Source organism: Hyperolius riggenbachi, chromosome 7 (genome assembly GCF_040937935.1).
Source record: "Hyperolius riggenbachi isolate aHypRig1 chromosome 7, aHypRig1.pri, whole genome shotgun sequence".
Lineage (NCBI taxonomy): Eukaryota > Metazoa > Chordata > Amphibia > Anura > Hyperoliidae > Hyperolius > Hyperolius riggenbachi.
In genome coordinates, this window is record NC_090652.1 from 312,357,086 (window position 1) to 312,376,488 (window position 19,403).

The 19,403-nt window shown below is 43.4% G+C and overlaps 1 protein-coding gene across 3 annotated transcripts in view; it reads left to right on the top strand.

Moving 5' to 3' along the window:
* PTPN4 (protein tyrosine phosphatase non-receptor type 4) overlaps positions 1–16,060 on the top strand; it is a 191,919-nt gene extending 175,859 nt beyond the window's left edge. For all 3 annotated transcript variants that reach the window (XM_068246137.1, XM_068246139.1, XM_068246138.1), the window contains exons 24-27: positions 229–357; positions 2,520–2,668; positions 3,679–3,814; positions 11,863–16,060. In XM_068246137.1, coding sequence (XP_068102238.1) covers positions 229–357; positions 2,520–2,668; positions 3,679–3,814; positions 11,863–11,943 — 495 coding nt within the window. In that variant the 3' untranslated portion in view covers positions 11,944–16,060. The remainder of the gene's footprint in view (positions 1–228; positions 358–2,519; positions 2,669–3,678; positions 3,815–11,862) is intronic.
* The last annotated feature ends 3,343 nt before the right edge of the window (positions 16,061–19,403 follow it).

Consider the following 19,403-nt stretch of genomic DNA (forward strand, 5'->3'; position numbering starts at 1 on the left):
TCCAACATACCTATCTGTGACCAACAGCTCTGAAGTGGTGTTTAGTGGCCTTGTCTCGTGGCTTTCCTTCTGTGTCCCGCTCCGCCCATGTTTGTAAGACCAGCCGCCACGTGCGGAGGAGAGGAAAAGGACCTCCACGGTCTTCCTACTTTATATTACTCACTCACCAATGACTATGGCCTGACTTGTGTTCCACTTGCCATGGTATAAAATGTTATTCCGTTACAGGTAAAGTGCCACCAATACTGGCCGGAGCCAACGGGAAGCTCAGAATTTGGAAATTTCCAAATAACCTGCCACTCCGAAGAAGGAAACCCGGCGTACGTGTTCCGAGATATGACTCTGACGAACCTAGACGTGAGTACAACCGATCGTCACCATCTGGTACAATCTACTGGTTACCAAACTTTTTGGGGGATGAGGGCGCCCTTCATGGCTTTAAAAAGTTTTTAAAGGCCCCTCGTCAAAAACAACTGCCAAACAGCTGTTATGACCCTTATTAGGCAGTACCTCCCCTCCAAGTAGTCAATGACTGCCCCTCCCCCCCCCCCCCCCCCCCCCCGGTCAGCAGCAACCCCCCTCCAAATAGTCATTGACCTCCATTATGCAGCACCCCCTGAATGAGCATGACAAGGATAAAGGGTTAATTTTGTAGAGCACATAGACATTTCCCCAAATGGGGGCAGCAGTCAGTAACACCCCCTTTAATTATGCAGCATGACCTCAGTACCCCCTCCAGATTGTAAGTGACCCCCATTAGCTGGACAACCATTTCCTGACCTATCCAGACCAAGCCCCACTGATCCCTCACTCCACCCCGACTCCTCTGATGTCCAGCTTCACCCACGGCTACTGGGAGTAAAGGTGAACTGGCGGGTAATGAAGCCGCATTGTATATCATTGTGCGGTTGCATTACTGATGGCAATACCCAAAGGATGGGGATGCATGCTGAGGCACCCCTGGGAGATGCCCGAGGCGCACCAGTGTGCTGCACCACCCAGTTTGAGAACCCCTGGTGTAAAATACACACAGAGGTGCACAGTAGAGAGAGGGTTGCCCTCGGGCTCTAACACTGCCTGGGACCCCGCACTGAAGCCACACCATGGAGAAGGTAGGAGCAGCGCAGACAGCCCCCCCAAGAAAATGCTCTCACCCCCTGGGGGGACCATCCTCAACTGCCCCCACCACCAAAGAGATTCCCACTGAAAACCTCCTCCCCAAGCAATACAAATAAAACACAGTAGGTAAGAAGAGCCCTTCCAAGCAGCACCTGCCTTATAAATGGTCTGCTGAAGCCCGTCAACAAATTAGAGGCGCATTATATGCATTCAAACTGCAGTACCAAATTATGCGAGAGCTGAACTGACCCCAATAACACCTCAACATTAAGGGATACCCTCAAATACACATAATAGGTTGAAGTCTAGTATTGATGAAAACAACTTGCATGAAATTTACCTTCAGTTTCACTATTTGCATAATGTTGCATTTAGTTGCCCTAATGAGGGATGTTCGCTTCCAAAATGGTTTACATGCAAAAGCATTCTGTGTAAGACCCTTTCACTGCAGTAAGGTAACTCCAGTCGAAAGGGGCCCCATCACTAATATGTGACTTGGAAGCCGACTCACTTTGAGATTTCAAAAATACACACAGGGGTGCGCAATACTACTCTCACTCTGCCCGGGACCCTGCTCTGCAAGCCTTATCCCAGGGGGCAGTTCATACCGCCCCCAAAATGCTCTCACCACCTGGGGGGACCAATTTATTGTGTCTATACTTGGAGAAAAAAAGATGAACTGGTCAAGATCCTTTCCTTCTCTTTGACTTTGTTTTGGGTAGCACCCCCCCTTTTTACTAGACGGAAAAAACATAACCATTAATGGCTGGTTGGGTGCCTGTGTGTAGGTTCCCTTTATTTAAAGAGACTCTGAAGCGAGTCAAAATCCACGTTTTTAACTTCTATTTATGTTAAGCACTGTAGCTAGTGCTAAAACGCTGCATCTCCACGGCAAAACGAGTGGGGTTTATACCCCCTAAATCCCCTGTGCTAAGTTCCGGGAGTGTAAGGCCAATTTAGGGGGGCAGGGGGGAGATTTAAAAAAAATGAAAAAATGTGCTCTTTTTTTTAATTAATTAAAAAACCCTTTTTTTTTATTAATTAAAAAAAATGAAAATCGCAGCAGCAATCAGAGACCACCAAAAGAAAGCTCTGTTAGTGAGAAGAAAAGGAGATAAAATTCATTAAGTGCTGAATTGTAAAAAAAAAAAATAGCCTGGTCACTAGGGGAGTATAAACCTCTGAGGTTCAAGTGGTTAAAAGTAAAAGCGCAGGTTCACCAAACTTTTATTTTTAGAAGTCACGGGCTGGTCATTTTCTGGCTCTCCCCATTCTCTCAGGTGATAAGAAAGATTACAGAGTAGTACTAATTATTGACATATTTCTACTTTCTATATAAATATATATTTTTATTTTTTTATTATTATATAATTATATTATTATTATATATTTCCCGCCAGAAAAATGAAGGCCGGCCCCTCACGCAGATCCAGTACACGGCGTGGCCAGACCACGGGGTCCCCGACGACTCCAGCGACTTCCTGGATTTTGTGTGCCTCGTGCGGCAGAAGAGGGCCAATCGGGAAGAGCCGGTGGTAGTACACTGCAGGTACCGTGTGCACCGTTTACTGTGACATCACAGCGCTCGGAGGCGGAGCTGGTATTCAGGGAGACCATTAATCAGGTCTCCCTGAATACCAGCAGCCATGTGCAGGTACTCCGAGCAAGCGCTGAGCTTTCAGCGAATATCCTGCAGCCATTGGGACAATACATGAATGGGTTTGCAGTTATGGAGCACTGCCATCTGCTGGCCAAACTCTTCATTTCAGCACAGCTGCCTGTATGGTGTATTTCTCAGCAATGAGCTGTGTGGTGCTGAGACATTCATACCAGCTGCTGCCTCTGCAACCAATCTCTCCCTTGTGGTGGACGCAGTAGCAGTCACTCATAACAACCAATTAGAATGACCGTTCTTTACTGTAGCTACCCTAGTGCAAGATGGATACTGATTGGCTGTGTGTGTGTAGATATCTCAATATAACACACACAGCACATGCATTTATTATTACCACTTTATTCCGAATGTACATTGTTTTTAATGCTAAAATAAAATAAAATAGATACTCACCTAAGGAGAGGGGAGGCTCTGGGTCCTGTAGAGGCTTCCCGGTCCGCGCGTTCCACGGCTGGCTCCCCCGGTAGTAATATTTGGCCAACTGGTTGAATACTGCTCCCTGTCGCCGCAGGAAGCTTCGGAAGTCTTTGGGAATGGAATGCTCCGGAAGACGTCCGGCTCCGTACTGCGTCTGTGCTATAGAGCCCTCTCTCGCGCACTTGCATGTGCGCCGTACGGAGCCGCCCGTCTTCTGGAGCACTCCATTCCCAAAGACTTCAGCAGCTTCCTGCAGCGGGGGATTCAAACGGGGTGACATCGCTGGAACGCGGGGACCGTGAGAGGAGAGGGAAGCCTCTATGGGACCCAGAGCCCTCCCTCTCCTTAGGTGAGTATCTATTTGTTTTTCGATTCCCATTAGCTTTTGAAAAAAAAAAGTACCATTCAGTTGGGGGAGGTGTGTCTGGCTATACAGATGCTTAAATGTTTGTCTTCTCCCCTGGCAGCGCTGGGATTGGTCGGACGGGAGTTCTCATCACCATGGAGACGGCGATGTGTCTGATGGAGTGTAACCAACCCGTGTACCCCCTGGACATCGTACGAACGATGAGAGACCAGCGGGCCATGATGATCCAGACTCCGGTAACGTTATCTTGTAATCTCTACCCTCCCCGGCTATAGCGCAGTGCCCCGCCTATTAACACTATCCTGGCTGTAGTGACCCTCCCATAAACACTACCCTTAGAGACACGCCCACAATACAGTGCAGTGCCCCTCCCATAAACACTATCCTTAGAGACACGCCCACAATACAGTGCAGTGCCCCTCCCATAAACACTATCCTTTGAGACACGCCTACAACACAGTGCAGTGCCCCTCCCATAAACACTATCCTTAGAGACATGCCTACAATACAGTGCAGTGCCCCTCCCATAAACACTATCCTTAGAGACACGCCTACAACACAGTGCAGTGCCCCTCTCACAAACACTACCCTATAAAAGACACCCACAGACATGGTTATCGGTCCTCCTGTTATACAGAGAATCCTCAGGCTCCTAGAAACACCCGCCGCATATTCATAACCGGCCCTCCTAGGATCAGATGCCACTTCATAGCTTTCAAAAAAAAAAGTGAGGCTTGCATCAACTCAGAATTACTAGCATACCATTGTCAACCTCCATTATCTTCCAGGGATGTCACTGATGCATAATTGTACAAGTTTTGTATGCAAATTTATGCTGCCTGAAAATGGACCAATCAAATCTAGCCGTGGTAGAATTCAACTTCTGCGTTTTCTGGCTGCATAAATTTGTGTGCAGGATTTCCATAATCCTACACCCACTTAGAATAATTTGCATCTTATTGACCATCCCAGTTACCTGATCATGCTCCGCTGGTCACCCAACGACATAACTTAACTACACGCTATTGGAATGTAGCATCCCAGTAGTGTGTAGTTGTGATGTCGTCAGGTGATCACAGGAATGAGGATAACAGAAATTCACCCCTGTTGTCATACAGACTGCCCAGGAACACCTCTCTTCCTGCATGCATAGTTAGCTGCACACAGCAAGATGCATTGCAGACAGAAGGGGTAACACCTGCACTAATCAGGAAACTGACACACCCACAAAAATCGGCAGGAAGGCAGAGCTATAGGCACGTCTGTCTCTGCTGATAAAACCAAGGTAACAAATCTGAAATAGTGTTTGTGATGTATAGACCTGTTGTGGCTGGCCATATATACTGTACATCAGATCAGTAATTGACACTAGAAACAAATCCTAAATTTGTGTTTTTTAATCAGCTGTTTCCAAAATAATCAAACTAGCTGTAGAATGATCATTATTGTTACAGGCATAAGTAACCCATCGCCAGTTACCTTCCAGTCATTCTGATCACACTGTTAAAGCAGCAGGGTCAGCCCTACTATCCCAGGAAGAAAATATACATATATAAGTAGATTAATACTAGTTCTACTTACATAACAGATGTATTGTACTGTCCACATTTTGATTTCAGTGAATTATATATAGTAAATAAAGACAATTCTGTTCCTGGCATTTTCCATCTTGATTCCCTCTGACTGAAACCAATCCTGATTTCATTTCCTCCCTTACTTTTTTTTTCCCCTAGAAACCACACTGTCATAGCTAGCTTGCTTTGTAAGCACATGTGAGCACAGCATAGATCAGATTTTAGCAGCTCACTGAACTGCCCTCAGCCAATCAGTGAGGAGCAGAAATGTGGGAGGAGAGATGAGAAGCTTCCATCTTGTTGGCAGGATAAGGTTGCACGCTGCATACTAAACACAGATCAGTAGGTGGCTGACAATCCCTCTTTAAGGGCTGGTGCACACCACTAGAGCTTTTTAAACACTAGGGATTTTAAAACCTCTTGCTAATGCAATGCTATGGGGGATTTTTACAAAATCACATAGCTGCAGTGTGCACACACACACATAGGATAACATTAGCAGGAGCTTTTAAAATGACAAAAGCGCTCAGAAAGCTCTTCTGGTGTGCACCAGCCCAAAAACTCAAGTAAACTTCTAACTGGAGGCGCCCAGGAGCTATAAAATGATTAAAAACTGTTTAAAAAGAAGGTAGGTGTTGTCTTACCTTTAGTGATGACTGTGGAAATAATTTTTCACAGTAAATTGAAGAAGAAAAAAAGAGAGAGAGATATTGCGTTTCGCAGCCTGGGGCCACTTCTTCAGGCCAATACATGCTTTGCAAGAAAAAGAGGGTACTCTAACCGTTATTAGGATATTGGTGATGCTTAGAGTACCATATTTTTCTTTCAAGGTATATAATGGTCTGAAAAAGTGGTTCCAGGCCGCGAAATTATTTGAACAGTGGTCATCATTGAAGGCAAGCCATCGCCTACCTTCTGTTTAAATATTTTTTATTTATTTTATTTTTTTTTAGTTCATGGCCGCCTCTAGTTAGTTTTCTTGTGTTTTCACTCCTGTTAGGGGGTCAGAAATTTTAATATTGGTTTTAAAATTTGTATTTTTTTGAAGAGCGACCACACCACTTCCTCAAGGTCTAAAGGGAACAGCACTACTCACAAGTGTTTATACTGGATGCATGTTGGGCAACCAGGTAGTGTGAGCATCCACTTCTTTGCTTGCTTACACTTTGGCTATCATTCATAAAGAATTTACGCATGCGGAAATGCTGAAAACAGCCGACTTTACCGAACACATAGCAAGATCTCCATTCATAAAGGCTCTTTCCGCATGAAAAGCTGACATTACCGAGCAGAGTGATAAATCACCGGCGCCTTGTGCAGTGACTATCCTAAGAAATGTAACAAAATGTCAATTCATAAAGATCACCGCAAGCGGTGTGAGGTCGGGAAGTACCGCTCCCTTGGATGTGGCGATAACAATGTTAAGTGAATGGAGACACACAGACCTCCCAGGCAGCTGCAGTAGAGCGGAACACGGAGTAATGTATCAACTCGGCAGCTTACTGTGCTTCCGCAAGCCTACCGCCAGCCTAGTTCGGGGAATCTCCGCACTCCTATCGCACCTGTACACTTTTTTTACGAACAACCACACAGTAGTGTAAAATACCGAAAGCAGTGTTTTCCCGCACTGATTTGCATTACCGACCACATTTTTATGAATGATAGCCTTTGTGTGCTTACTAAATTATTACATTAAATCGGCTTCCCGTCATCTGTTACCCCGTCTTTATCCACATAAAACGAATTGTTAAAAGTGCTACTTTAAAGCAGGAGGATCAGCCATACTATGCCAGGAAAAACCACATATATAAGTAGATAAATACTTGATCTACTTACATAACACTTGTATTGTACTGTCCACGTTTTGATTTCAGTGAATGTTATATAGTAAGTGAAGAGAATTCTGTTCCTGGTGGGAACCATGTCTTTTGCCCACAGTTTGAGGCTAAATCCTGATGTCATTTCTGCCCTTTACTTTTTTTTTTTTTTCCTTTTCTCCTTTAATCACTGAGTCACCTCAGCCTTGCTTATAAACACAAGTGAGCAGAGGATTGTGTTGCTGATAAGCAGCTACGGAGGCAAATCGGTGGAGGCGCCCTTAATCTTATTAACAAGCCATTAGCGGGGAAATGAACTCAAAAATACATTTTCAAATAAAAAAAGGTATCTTACCTCATCAGAAGACTCATATAGGTGGAAAAAGGAGTATTTTTTATTAAAATAAGGGGTAAACTGTAGACAACGCGTTTCACGGGACACAGCCCGCTTCATCAAGTCAATAAACCGTAATTGCCGGCCGTGCAGTGCGGGGGCGCAAATAAAAAGGTCTCATCCTTTCCCTAGGCCTAAGACGTTCCCCTCCATAGTGTGGCGACCGTTAAGGACCTTCCCAGAAACTTGATAAGCAGCTAGGCAGGGAAATAAATGGAAGAGGAGGAATATATTGTAGATAAAAAGAACCCCCAGCATGCAACTGAATGGCAATGGCTATTAAAGGGCCAGTGCTCCTTAAGTATGTGATAATTCCAAAGCATAAGAACAGAAAAAGTTTTGAAAATTTTGAATGCAGGATTAGCATCTTTATCACTTCATACACTCAGACCAGTTGCGGTTGAAATTTGATTTTTATGTTGATGATACCGCTTTAAAAGGAAATATGGCAGCCTCCATATCCCTCACACTTCAGTCAGTAGTCCTTGACATTTTTCATTTAATTTAATTACTTTGTTTACTTCTAATACACATGATTTTTGTTTTTAAAAAGCAACACAAAAAGGACCACATCTATCTGTAGGTAAAGAGAAGAACTGGAATCATTTGAACAGTGATAGTTAAAGCGGTATCGTCACCATAAAAATCAAATTTCAACCGCAACTGGTCTGAGTGTATTAAGTGATAAAGATGCTAATCCTGCATTCAAAACTTTCAAAACTTTTTCTGCTGTTATGGTTTGGAGTTATCACATACTTTAGGAGCACTGGCCCTTTAATAGCCATTGCCATTCAGTTGCATGCTGGGGGTGATTTCTTCCATTTATTTTCCTGCCTAGCTGCCTATCAGAAACACGATCCTCTGCTCACTTGTGTTTACAAGCAAAGCTGAGGTGACTCAGCGATTGGAGGAGAAAAGAAAAAAAAAGTAAAGGGAAAAAAATGACATCAGGATTTAGCCTCAAAGTGTGGGCGAAAGACATGGTTCCCACCAGGAACAGAATTCTCTTCACTTACTATATAAAATTCACAGGAATCATAACGCGGACAGTACAATACATGTGTTATGTAAGTAGATCAATTATTTATCTACTTACATATGCATAGTATGGGTAATCCTACTGCTTTAAACAACGCACATTGCCTGGCTTTCCTGCTGATCCTCTGCCTCTAATATGTTTAGACATAGCCCCTGAACAAGCATGCAGATCACGTGCTTTGACTCAAGTTTGACAAGATTAGCTGCATGCTTGATTCTGGTGTGTGATTCAGACACTACTGCAGCCAAAGAGACACCAGCAGGACAGCCCGGCAACTGGTATTGTTTAACAGGAAATAAATATGGCAGCCTCCATATCCCTCTTATTACAGTTCTTCTTTAAAATATAATTCCACTCACAGAAATTGGTCCATACTGATGTCCATGTGGCCAGGCGAAGTAGCTCATTCTCCTTCTATAGAAATAATTCCATACTGATGTCCATGTGGCCAGGCATAGTAGCTTGTTCTCATCCTGAATTGTTATGTGTCTCTCCTGAAATGCTAATCCTCGGGTCGCTGTGTGGCTGTCCTCTCTCTCCTGCCTGGCTCTAGTTCCTCTCTTTGCTCCTTCTCAAATGATCTCGTCAGAGGAAGGCAGTGCTGGGGTCTCCTCCTGCTGTTCTTTCTTGTCTGAACAACTTTCTCTCTCTTTAATCTGCTGTGCCTGGGATAAGTCCTTTATTGCTGGGTACACATGATGCAATTTTCCCTTAGATCGAAAGGGTTGAATCCATGATTTCCGACATGTCAGATCTGCTCCCGATCGATAACGGGATCGATTTTGTGCTGTACTGATCTGAAAATCGATCCTTGTATCAATCAGGAGCAGATCAGACATGTCTGAGATTATCAATTCAACCCATTGATCTGACAGGTTACCCTGCAAGTAAAGTAAACATAATGCTATTCCAGCCACTAGATGGCAGCATAATACTGTCCCAAGCAGTAGCAAGGCCCAGTGCTACTACTGTTCATACACACCATTCTAAGTCCTAGAAACTCCTGTGGTCAATGCAAAGAAAGCAGGGCTGTAGCAATAGCCATAGCAGCTGCTATGGGGCCCTGGAGCACAGGGGCCCCGTGGGTACTTAATGTATTCACCATTAACTAACTTGTGTTTCTCCGCCATCTGGCCTTGTCTCAGTTCCCATGGGCTATGTGCAGTGCTGATTGCATGAAAATGTAAATTGCCCAATTACGGTAACTCCTATCCATAGTGTAGGGGCAGGTGGCATTGCTTAAAGAGACACTCCGACCAAGAATTGAACTTAATCCCAATCAGTAGCTGATACCCCCTTTTACATGAGAAATCTATTCCTTTTCACAAACAGACCATCAGGGGGCTCTGTATGGCTGATATTGTGGTGAAACTTCTCCCACAGTGTGATGTCAGGACCATGGTCCTGGCAGTTTCCTGCCTGTGAACCTTGTTGCATTGTGGGAAATAGCTGTTTACAGGTGGCCATACATCAGGTGACTTGGCAACAGATTGACCATCCGATTGTATTATTAAAATCAAACCAAGTGCATGCCTGATCAACTTTGCGATTCATTTCGGGCTGAAACTGGTTGCATGAATCGTGCGGATGTGCTGCAAGATGTAGGCCCAACTTGGGAGATCGGGCCTCTGTTTGTAATGGCGAGCGATATCGGAACAAGCGGCAAAACCCCTGATGCTGTCCCCCTAATGTGCAATGACCCCCCCCGGTGCCCAGTGTCCTATACATTAACTGTCTGCCGCCCATGCTTTCCGGTGCAGTCCTTGGTCCATACATACGCCCCATGTGGTTGCCGGAGTAACGTGGGCACGTGTGTGATGTCACATGCACCCACAGGTACATGACAACCACATGGGCGGCGGACTTGGACAGTTAATATATAGTACACTGGGCACCGGGGGGGCTCATTGCACATTAGGGGGACAGCGTCAGGCCAGCGAGGCGGCGTCACTAGGCCGATTACGGATCAGCATGAAATTGATCGTGAATCGGTCTGCGGTGTATGGGCAGTATTAGTTTTTGATGTTTAGTTTCTGCTGTTTAACCACTTTACCCCCGCGCGTACGTATTTCTCCGCCCCTTTTTCCATCCTTTAACAACCAGGGACGGAGAAATACGTACTTTCCGCGTTCCCGACGCTGTCCGCGCTCCCGCTCGTAAACACGCCGCCCGCCGCTAGTAAACACGCCGCCGCCCGCTCGCCCAGAGATCAATAAACGGGAAAATCCATTCCCGTTCGTTGATCTAAGCCCCGCAATGATCCGCTGCTCTCCTATGGGCAGCGCGATCATTGTGAGAAAAAACTCACGTGTCCAGCCTCCTTATTCTTCCTCCAAGCTTCCGGAAGGAAGCTTGGAGGTCGCATTAAAACAAAAAGTTACTGTGGCCATCTTGTGGCCAAATAGTAAACTACACCCTACACATTTTTCACATACAAATAAATGACTTTTACACATAAAATTAACTCATTACCTCCCACACTCCCCATTTTTTTTTTTTTTTGTAATTAAAAAAAAATTAAAAAATTTACAATTAAAAAAATACATAAATAGTTACCTTAGGGACTGAACTTTTTAAATATTTATGTCAAGAGGGTATAACACTGTTACTTTATAAACTATGGGCTTGTAATTAGGGATGGACGCAAAAATGAAAAAAATGCACCTTTATTTCCAAATAAAATATTGGCGCCAAACATTGTGATAGGGACATAATTTAAATGGTTTTATAACCGGGACAAAAGGGCAAATACATTTCATGGGTTTTAATTACAGTAGCATGCATTATTTAAAAACTATAATGGCCGAAAACTGAAAAATAATTATTTTTTTCCCCACATTTTTCCTATTTTCCCATTAAAACACATTTAGAAAAAAATAATTCTTGGCATAATGTCCCACCTAAAGAAAGCCTAATTGGTGGCGGAAAAAACAAGACATAGTTCATTTCATTGCGATAAGTAATGATAAAGTTATAGACGAATGAATGGAAGGAGTGCTGAAAGGTGAAAATTGCTCTGGTGCTCAGGGGGTAAAACCCCTCAGTGGTGAAGTGGTTAAAGGGGAACTGAAGAGAGAGCTATATGAGGCTGCCATATTTATTTCCTTTTAAGCAATACTAGTTGCCTGGCAGCCCTGCTGATCCTCTGCCTCTAATACTATTAGCCATAGCCCCTGAACAAGCATGCAGCAGATCAGGTGTTATAGACTTTAAAGTCAGACCTGACAAGACTAGCTGCATGCTGGTTTCTGGTGTTATTCAGATACTACTGCAGAGAAATAGACCAGCAGGGCTGCCAGGCAACTGGTATTGATTACAAGGAAATAAATACAGCAGCCTCCATATACCTCTTACTTCAGTTCCCCTTTAATGTTTTAGAGCAAAAATGTAATTTTGAGTTTCATACTTTTTTTTTTTTTTACAATAACGAAGTCTGATCGTGTTGTTTTCTTGTCTATAGAGCCAGTACCGATTCGTGTGTGAAGCCATCTTGAAGGTATACGAAGAAGGGATCGTGAAGCCCATGGACACATCACATTAACGGAGGGGGAGGTGTGAACCCAAGAGTGAAGAAGCCCCTCCCCCACACCGGGATCGGAGACCCCTCCCCCCCAGCTTGTCCTGTGCTCGGACACGGCCATCGAGGAGGAGGAGATCCAGAAGGACTTAAAATAATCCAGCACTGTTGCACTTTACGTTGAACCAGAAAATGATACAATTTCTGAAGCCCGGATTTCTCCCGCTTCAGAGAGAGACTTTCTACTCTTATTTTTTTCTCTCCCTCCCGTTTTTTCCTCCTTTTTATTTTTCAAAAAGAAACAATTCAAAAAAACTGCTTCGCTCGGAACAAAGAGAATGACTTTTCTGTTTCTGCAGCCTCGCTTCTCGCGTTGCGACACACCTCACCGCCAGGAGATCCGACCGTCAGATCATCGTGGAAGGGAGTCAACATAGACAGTTCTCTAAATGCATCCAAAAATGTCACCCTTCTGGCAGCAGACAAGGCTTGAAATGATCCAGCGCGCGTTGCGAACGGCGTCATACCGGCGATCAGAGACCGCGCTTTGTACACGGTGGATTTATAGATCACGGGTGGGGTGATGTATAGTCCAGGGTGGTGCCGATTCTGGTTCAGGATTTACAGGGCAGTTCTGTTATCGTTTTTGGAGTGCCAAAATGATCAGGTGCGTTTTTGTGAGAGCGGAACGCAAAAAAAAAAAAAAATCTGCAGCTTTTCATACATTTCTTTGTTACAGCTGATACAAATCCTGCAATACATCTGCAGTGTGTCCACTTCCTGCTTTCATGGTAGCAGACATAGGGTTAACATCTTGTGCTGACAAATTAACTGCTCTGCCATTGTGGAAGAGATTCCTGAGCGGACGGAGCTGAGAGATAAAATTACAGCTTGTGATTAGACACAGATGAGGGGGAATCAGACGGGCTAAACTCTCTAAATACATACAGGGTGCATTTCTCTAGGGTTTCCTTCTGTCCTGTGCAAGAGTTCAGGTCCTTTTTCAGGTGTAACTGCAGCGAATGAAGAATGAGTTTAACGTTTCCACGCTGGAGTATTTCAAGCCTTGTTCTGCCAGCAGCCTCTCCGGAGTCTCACAGTCGCTGTATCAGTCTTGATCTCAGTTGTACCCGTCTGTCGTCCTTGCGATATTTCTACGCAGTTGTGCAGCATGTCGGTGTCAGGCAGCCTGTCGAATCCTATCGCTCTCTGTTCCAGGCCCTCCAGTCTTGGTCTTCAACCCCTCCCCACCCCTCCCCCTCTCGCCATCAGCTCCGCCCATCACTTACCTAAAGAAATGAACTACAAATCACTGGTTCAGCTTTCAGAGCGCTCCCTAATCATGTTAGAAGGGGTCAACCACTTCCTGTACCGTGCTGCCAGATTGGAGGCGGAGCTAAATTTCCGACATCGGGAAGGCGAGAGATGGCTGATTTTTCTGTGCCGCTACAATCTGACGGAATGTTAACTCCACCCTCAGAATGACCGTGGCTGACTGGTCCTCTTTATCATGGAGAGGTGGGGTGCGAATGTGGCGGTACTTGTAGAGCTTGTACACACTTATTACTTAGGGCCAGTTCACACAGATGTCTGAGGAGGTCTGTCGTTTCTGTTCTTTCAAACGCTGACCGCTTTCAAACGCCATGTCGCTTAGTCAAGTCGTTTGTAAGTAGTGAAGAACATTTGAAAGATTTTTATGTTTGAATTTTTTATTGGCCCAGAGGATTATGGTCCATTCACTGTCCTCTCTGTTTTGCAAATTGTGTTCCACTTCCTGTCAGCCGCATACCTTGGACACCGTGAAAAGACAACCAGAGCGTTTGTTGGCTTTGGAAGGCGACTGCCGACTGTGTCTGTTGTCGTTTTGGTGAACGCTGACGACTCCAGAAGCCAATCAACCGTGACGCTTTAAAAACAATTGTCAACCCTGTCAAACGCGAACACAAAAACAACCATTACAACCTATTAGAAGCAGTAGAAACGGCACGATTAAAGGACAATAAAAACCGCTGACAGTTGTGTGTGGGAACTGGCCCTTATAGGGGGCTTATTTATAAAGAGTGGCGGACTGGGATTCGATCGCCTTCCTTCGGTATCCCGTTTCGAAATATCGAAAGCTTTTGAAGCTTCATTTTTAGAAAAAGAGAAGAGTGGTATTTTTGTGGGTTTTTGTTTTTCTTTTTTTTTGCTATCAAACGAAGTCTGAAAATTAAAACAAAAATGAGTGTTATTACCCTAAAGTGAAAAAAAGTATTGAACAAAGAATTTAAAAGGTGGAAACATCAGCCTCTCTGTCTCCACGACCAAAAGTGGAGCCAATTGTCTTAATTATAGACCAAGTCTTATGACAATGGCTCCTGGGCTCTCCATCCACACTTACTATGGTGTTTGCTGGTACTGTAATGCAGTCAAAAAGATTCCCTTTCTTATGGTGCCCATACACTATACAATAAAAATGTTTGATTTTTCCGTTTATTCGATCTAAATGATCGAATTGAATGAAAGTTGAAAATTTGAACGATTATCCCGTTTTATCAAAAAGAATCTGACGGACATGCTGGAAGAACCTTTATATTCGATCTAACAGAATAATCAAACTAAGTTATCCAATCGGAAAAAAAAAATTGTACCATATATGGGCACCTTTAGGGGAGGGGAAAATGTCTGCCCATGGAAATCTGCCAAGAAATGGTATATAGTTAAATGGCAGACAGTCCGAAGATGCTGATATATATTTCAGGAAAAAGCTACCCCTTAGTGAATAAGCCCCTAAATTTAAAGTGTGACAGAAATGAAAAAAGCAAGCTGAAATGCATGACGACAAATGTCTGGTTGGGAAAAAAAAATAGAGGGGTTTTTTTTGTCCCGGTTTCTGTGGCTATAAAAAAAATAGGAAGGGTGTAAAAATGGGGAGGCACCACAAGGTGGCAGTGTGTTCCTCTGCTTATACTCTTATGCTGCATCCCAGGGGCCAATTAGGAGAGAGGTTTAGGAGTTGCTGAGGCTGGATGCTCCCACAATACCTACATAGCTGAAGAGAGGTCTGGGTGCTGACTGGGAGTTATGGCTAGCCACGCCCATTTATATTTATGTCCGCAGTCCCGTGTTGTGTCCACCTAGAATTCCCCTGGCCCTCCTCTGAGAGGTTTGACAGATGTAAATATTATGTCCTCATTCTAGCCTTGCAGCACTCCCCTGGCAGCAGGGCTGTTGGGCTTTTATGCCAGATCCAGTACCAACCGACTGTTAAACACAGGACTACATGTCCCATCATCCTTTGCAATGACTGTTAGCTGCTGATACTCTGCTCCTCTCTGGAGGCGTGTCAGGGAGCAATCAAGGATTGGCTGAGTAGTGATGCTGGGGGTGGGGTAATGTGGGTGACCGTATTATATGCTGTTTGTAGTCCTGCTGGCTGTCAGGTGACAATGAAAGGAGGAAAATGGCAGTAACTCCCGCCTCTTATCATCCCGCCACACAGGAAGTGCCGCCATATTGATTCATTTCATTTTCTACTGGAAGTTAGAAAATAGGTGAAAATCAGTGAGATGCAAATAACTCCAAGTTGATGCAGAATTATGAAAATATTGCATGCAAATTTATGCAGATTGAAGATGGACCAATCAAATCCCAGAAGGTTTAATTTGATTGGTCCATTTTAAAGTCATATAAATGTGCATATAAAGAATTTGCATAATCCTGGATCAGCTTGGAATTACCTTTTCACTAGGGATGGGCAACAAGATGCAAATCATTTTGAGTTGATGCAAATGTATGCAATTTTTTTATGGAAATCTGTGCAGCTCGAAAATGAACCAATCAAATCCTGCTGAGGTAAAATTTGATTGGTTCATTTGCAAGCTGCGTAAATTTTCATTAAAATTTGCATCAACTTTAAATTATTTGCATCACATTGACATTCGCTACTTTTCATATTTATGGGTAAATATTAATATATAATATATTATAATATATTAATATATTTTTTTATTTTTACATTGTGAACAGAAAACGACATTCCTAGATTTTTTTTCTTTAGTCAGTTAATGTTTAGATGATCTAATGATCAAAATGAAAAGATGAACTTCTATTATTAAAACAAGTTAGAAATTAATCGTTAAAATAATCAAATTTCGGAACATTGACATTAAAGGGGCACTACAGCGAAAAACTGTAAAATTTAAAATATGTGCAAACATATACAAATAGGAAGTCTATTTTTTCCAGAGTAAAATGAGCCATGAATTACTTTTCTCCTATGTTGCTGTCACTTACAGTAGGTAGTAGAAATCTGACAGAAGTGACAGGCTTTGGACTAGTCCATCTCTTTATAGGGGATTCTCAGGGATTTATTTTCAAAAGCACTTAGTGAATGGCAGTTGCTCTGCCCAACTGCCAAAAAACTGTGTAGCGAGCAGGGAAGCTGGCCAGCATCGTTGTTTAAATCCTTTTTAGGGAATATCTTTATAAAGATTAAAGGCCATGCTGAAAATCCCCTATGAAGAGATGGACAAGTCCAAAACCTGTCGGTAATGTCAGACTTCTACTACCTACAGTAAGTGACAGCAACATAGGAGAAAAGTAATTTATGGCTCATTTTACTCTGGAAAAAATGGAATTCTTATTTGTATATGTTTGCATATATTTTAAATTTTACAGTTTTTCGCTGTAGTGCCCCTTTAATGAAAATTCTTCTGATACACAGTACAATAAACGTTCAATTTTCCCGTTTATGCGACAAAAACGATCTAATTAAATGAAAGTCAAAAAAATTTTTTATTTTTTTCTATCAAGAAAAATAAACGATTATCCATTTTTTTTCGATAAAAAATCCGATCAGACCTGTTGGAAAAATGTTTATGTTCGATAATTTTTTCTGACAAATCGAATGCTGCTTGAGTATGGTACCTAGAAAACAACTATGCTATAATCCAACAAACTCCTCTAATCGGAAAAAAAATAAAAAAATTGTACCATGTATGGGCACCATTAAGGTGGCCATACGCCACAAAATAAAAATATCCAATTTGATAAAAACAATTGGCTGTACTGAAAAATAGAACACTTTTAATTTTCTATTTGAGTGAGAAATCTCAAAATTTCCCATTTTTATTGATATAAGTCGATGGGGAGTGGCTGATTTTTCTGATCAATTTTTATAGAAATTGAATGGTGTGGGATAGATTGTCAATTTCTTGATTTATAGGCACAAGCAATTATTTTTTTTATGATTTTCAATCGTTTCATAATTGTAGACAAACTATCCTGTTTGAGCTACGTTGGTCAAATTTTTCAAAAGATACAATCAGTCAGAAAAACTGATTGTGATTTTCAGGATAAAAAAATTGTATGGGGTGTGTTGATGAGCACTAGTTTATAGTTCAAAGAAGGGTGTATTTTATTAAAATCTCATGAAAAGTGTCATCTCCCCCTCCGGACACTAGAGGGCAGACTTAGAACTCGGCAAGGAATTTTCCTTATTGCCATGTGGTGCCTCACTTCCACTTACTATAATCATTTTTACCGCTTTATCTGAAACTGTAAAAATAGGATTAAAATAAATGAATGGGGCTTTGCTTCAATGGTACCGAAGCGAAATGCAAGAGCGAATAAAAACTAGAGCAGTATTCAAGCAGCCGATCGGCATAGCCAATCAGATTTCACCTATCAAATTAATCATTCATCCCGATTGGTTGCTCTGTTCGAGTGCTCCACATAACTTTGTTCAGTGACATCATAAAACCGCCACATCCGATCGCCCAACCGCCTTCAATTTTTAGAGGTCAGCCACGATCAGCATTTCTACCCCCCGCTCTTACCCTACCCGGTTCTGAAACTAGACTTTAAGATACCAGTGATTTGGCTCCTCCCCCTTGCACTGCCACTCCTCCACATTACCTTTCCCCTCCCCTCACCGCTGGTTCAGGAACAGAGAAAATGTGAATTTTTATGAATTATTTGTGTTTTATATGTACAGCTTTCTGATCAATCATTGAATTGTGGATGTACTTCTGATTAAAGATAAAAAACAAAAACTGATGATTAAAGTTGCCGAAGAGAGTAGCTTTTGTTGATGACGACTTCCTGTACCGCCTCTCCGACTTCCTGTTATATTCTTTTTTTGTGATAATTTAAAATGTTGAACTTATGTTTATTTTTTATTTATTTCCAAGGATGCGATTTGCAGGTACCGTCCAACGTCTTCGTATCATTGCCATACACAACAATGCAAATAAAGATTTTATTCTTGGATGTTACACCGCACAGGATTAAAATGCAAACGTCTAAACACAGACCGCTCTCTGCCGCCCCCTCTCTTTATTCCAGAGAATTGACACATAGGGAGAGGATTTTGTATAGCGACATTTCTAATAGCTCAGGCCTGGACCAATCTCATTATAGTAAACTCCGAGGGACCGGGGAAAATGATTTACTATATCAGAAATTGTCCTAGAAATGGTCCAGCATGCCCTGGTGCATTCTCTGCTGCACGGGAGCAGTTCTGTCCTCCCATTGGAGGTACAGTACAAGCACTTGTCCTAGAAATGGCCCAGCATGCCCTGGTACATTCTCTGCTGCACAGGAGCAGCTCTTTCCTCCCATTGGAGGTTCAGTACAAGCACTTGTCCTAGAAATATCCCAGCATGCCCTGGTGCATTATCTGCTGCACAGGAGCAGCTCTGTCCTCCCATTGGAGGTACAGGACAAGCACTTGTCCTAGTAATGGCCCAGCATGCCCTGGTGCATTCTCTGCTGCACAGGAGCAGCTCTGTCCTCCCATTGGAGGTACAGTACAAGCACTTGTCCTAGAAATATCCCAGCATGCCCTGGTGCATTATCTGCTGCACAGGAGCAGCTCTGTCCTCCCATTGGATGTACAGTACAAGCACTTGTCCTAGAAATATCCCAGCATGCCCTGGTACATTTTCCTGCACAGGAGCAGCTCTGTCCTCCCATTGGAGGTACAGTACAAGCACTTGTCCTACAAATGGCCCACCATGCCCTGGTGCATTCTCTGCTGCACGGGAGCAGCTCTGTCCTCCCATTGGAGGTACAGTACAAGCACTTGTCCTAGAAATATCCCAGCATGCCCTGGTATGTTCTCTGCTGCACAGGAGCAGCTCTGTCCTCCCATTGGAGGCACAGTACAAGCACTTGTCCTAGAAATGGCCCAGCATGCTCTGGTGCATTCTCTGCTGCACAAGACCAGCTCTGTCCTCCCATTGGAGGTACAGTACAAGCACTTGTCCTAGAAATATCCCAGCATGCCCTGGTGCATTCTCTGTTGCACAGGAGCAGCTCTGTCCTCCCTTTGAAGGTACAGTACAAGCACTTGTCCTACAAATGGCCCACCATGCCCTGGTGCATTCTCTGCTGCACAGGAGCAGCTCTGTCCTCCCATTGGAGGTACAGTACAAGCACTTGTCCTAGAAATATCCCAGCATGCCCTGGTACATTCTCTGCTGCACAGGAGCAGCTCTGTC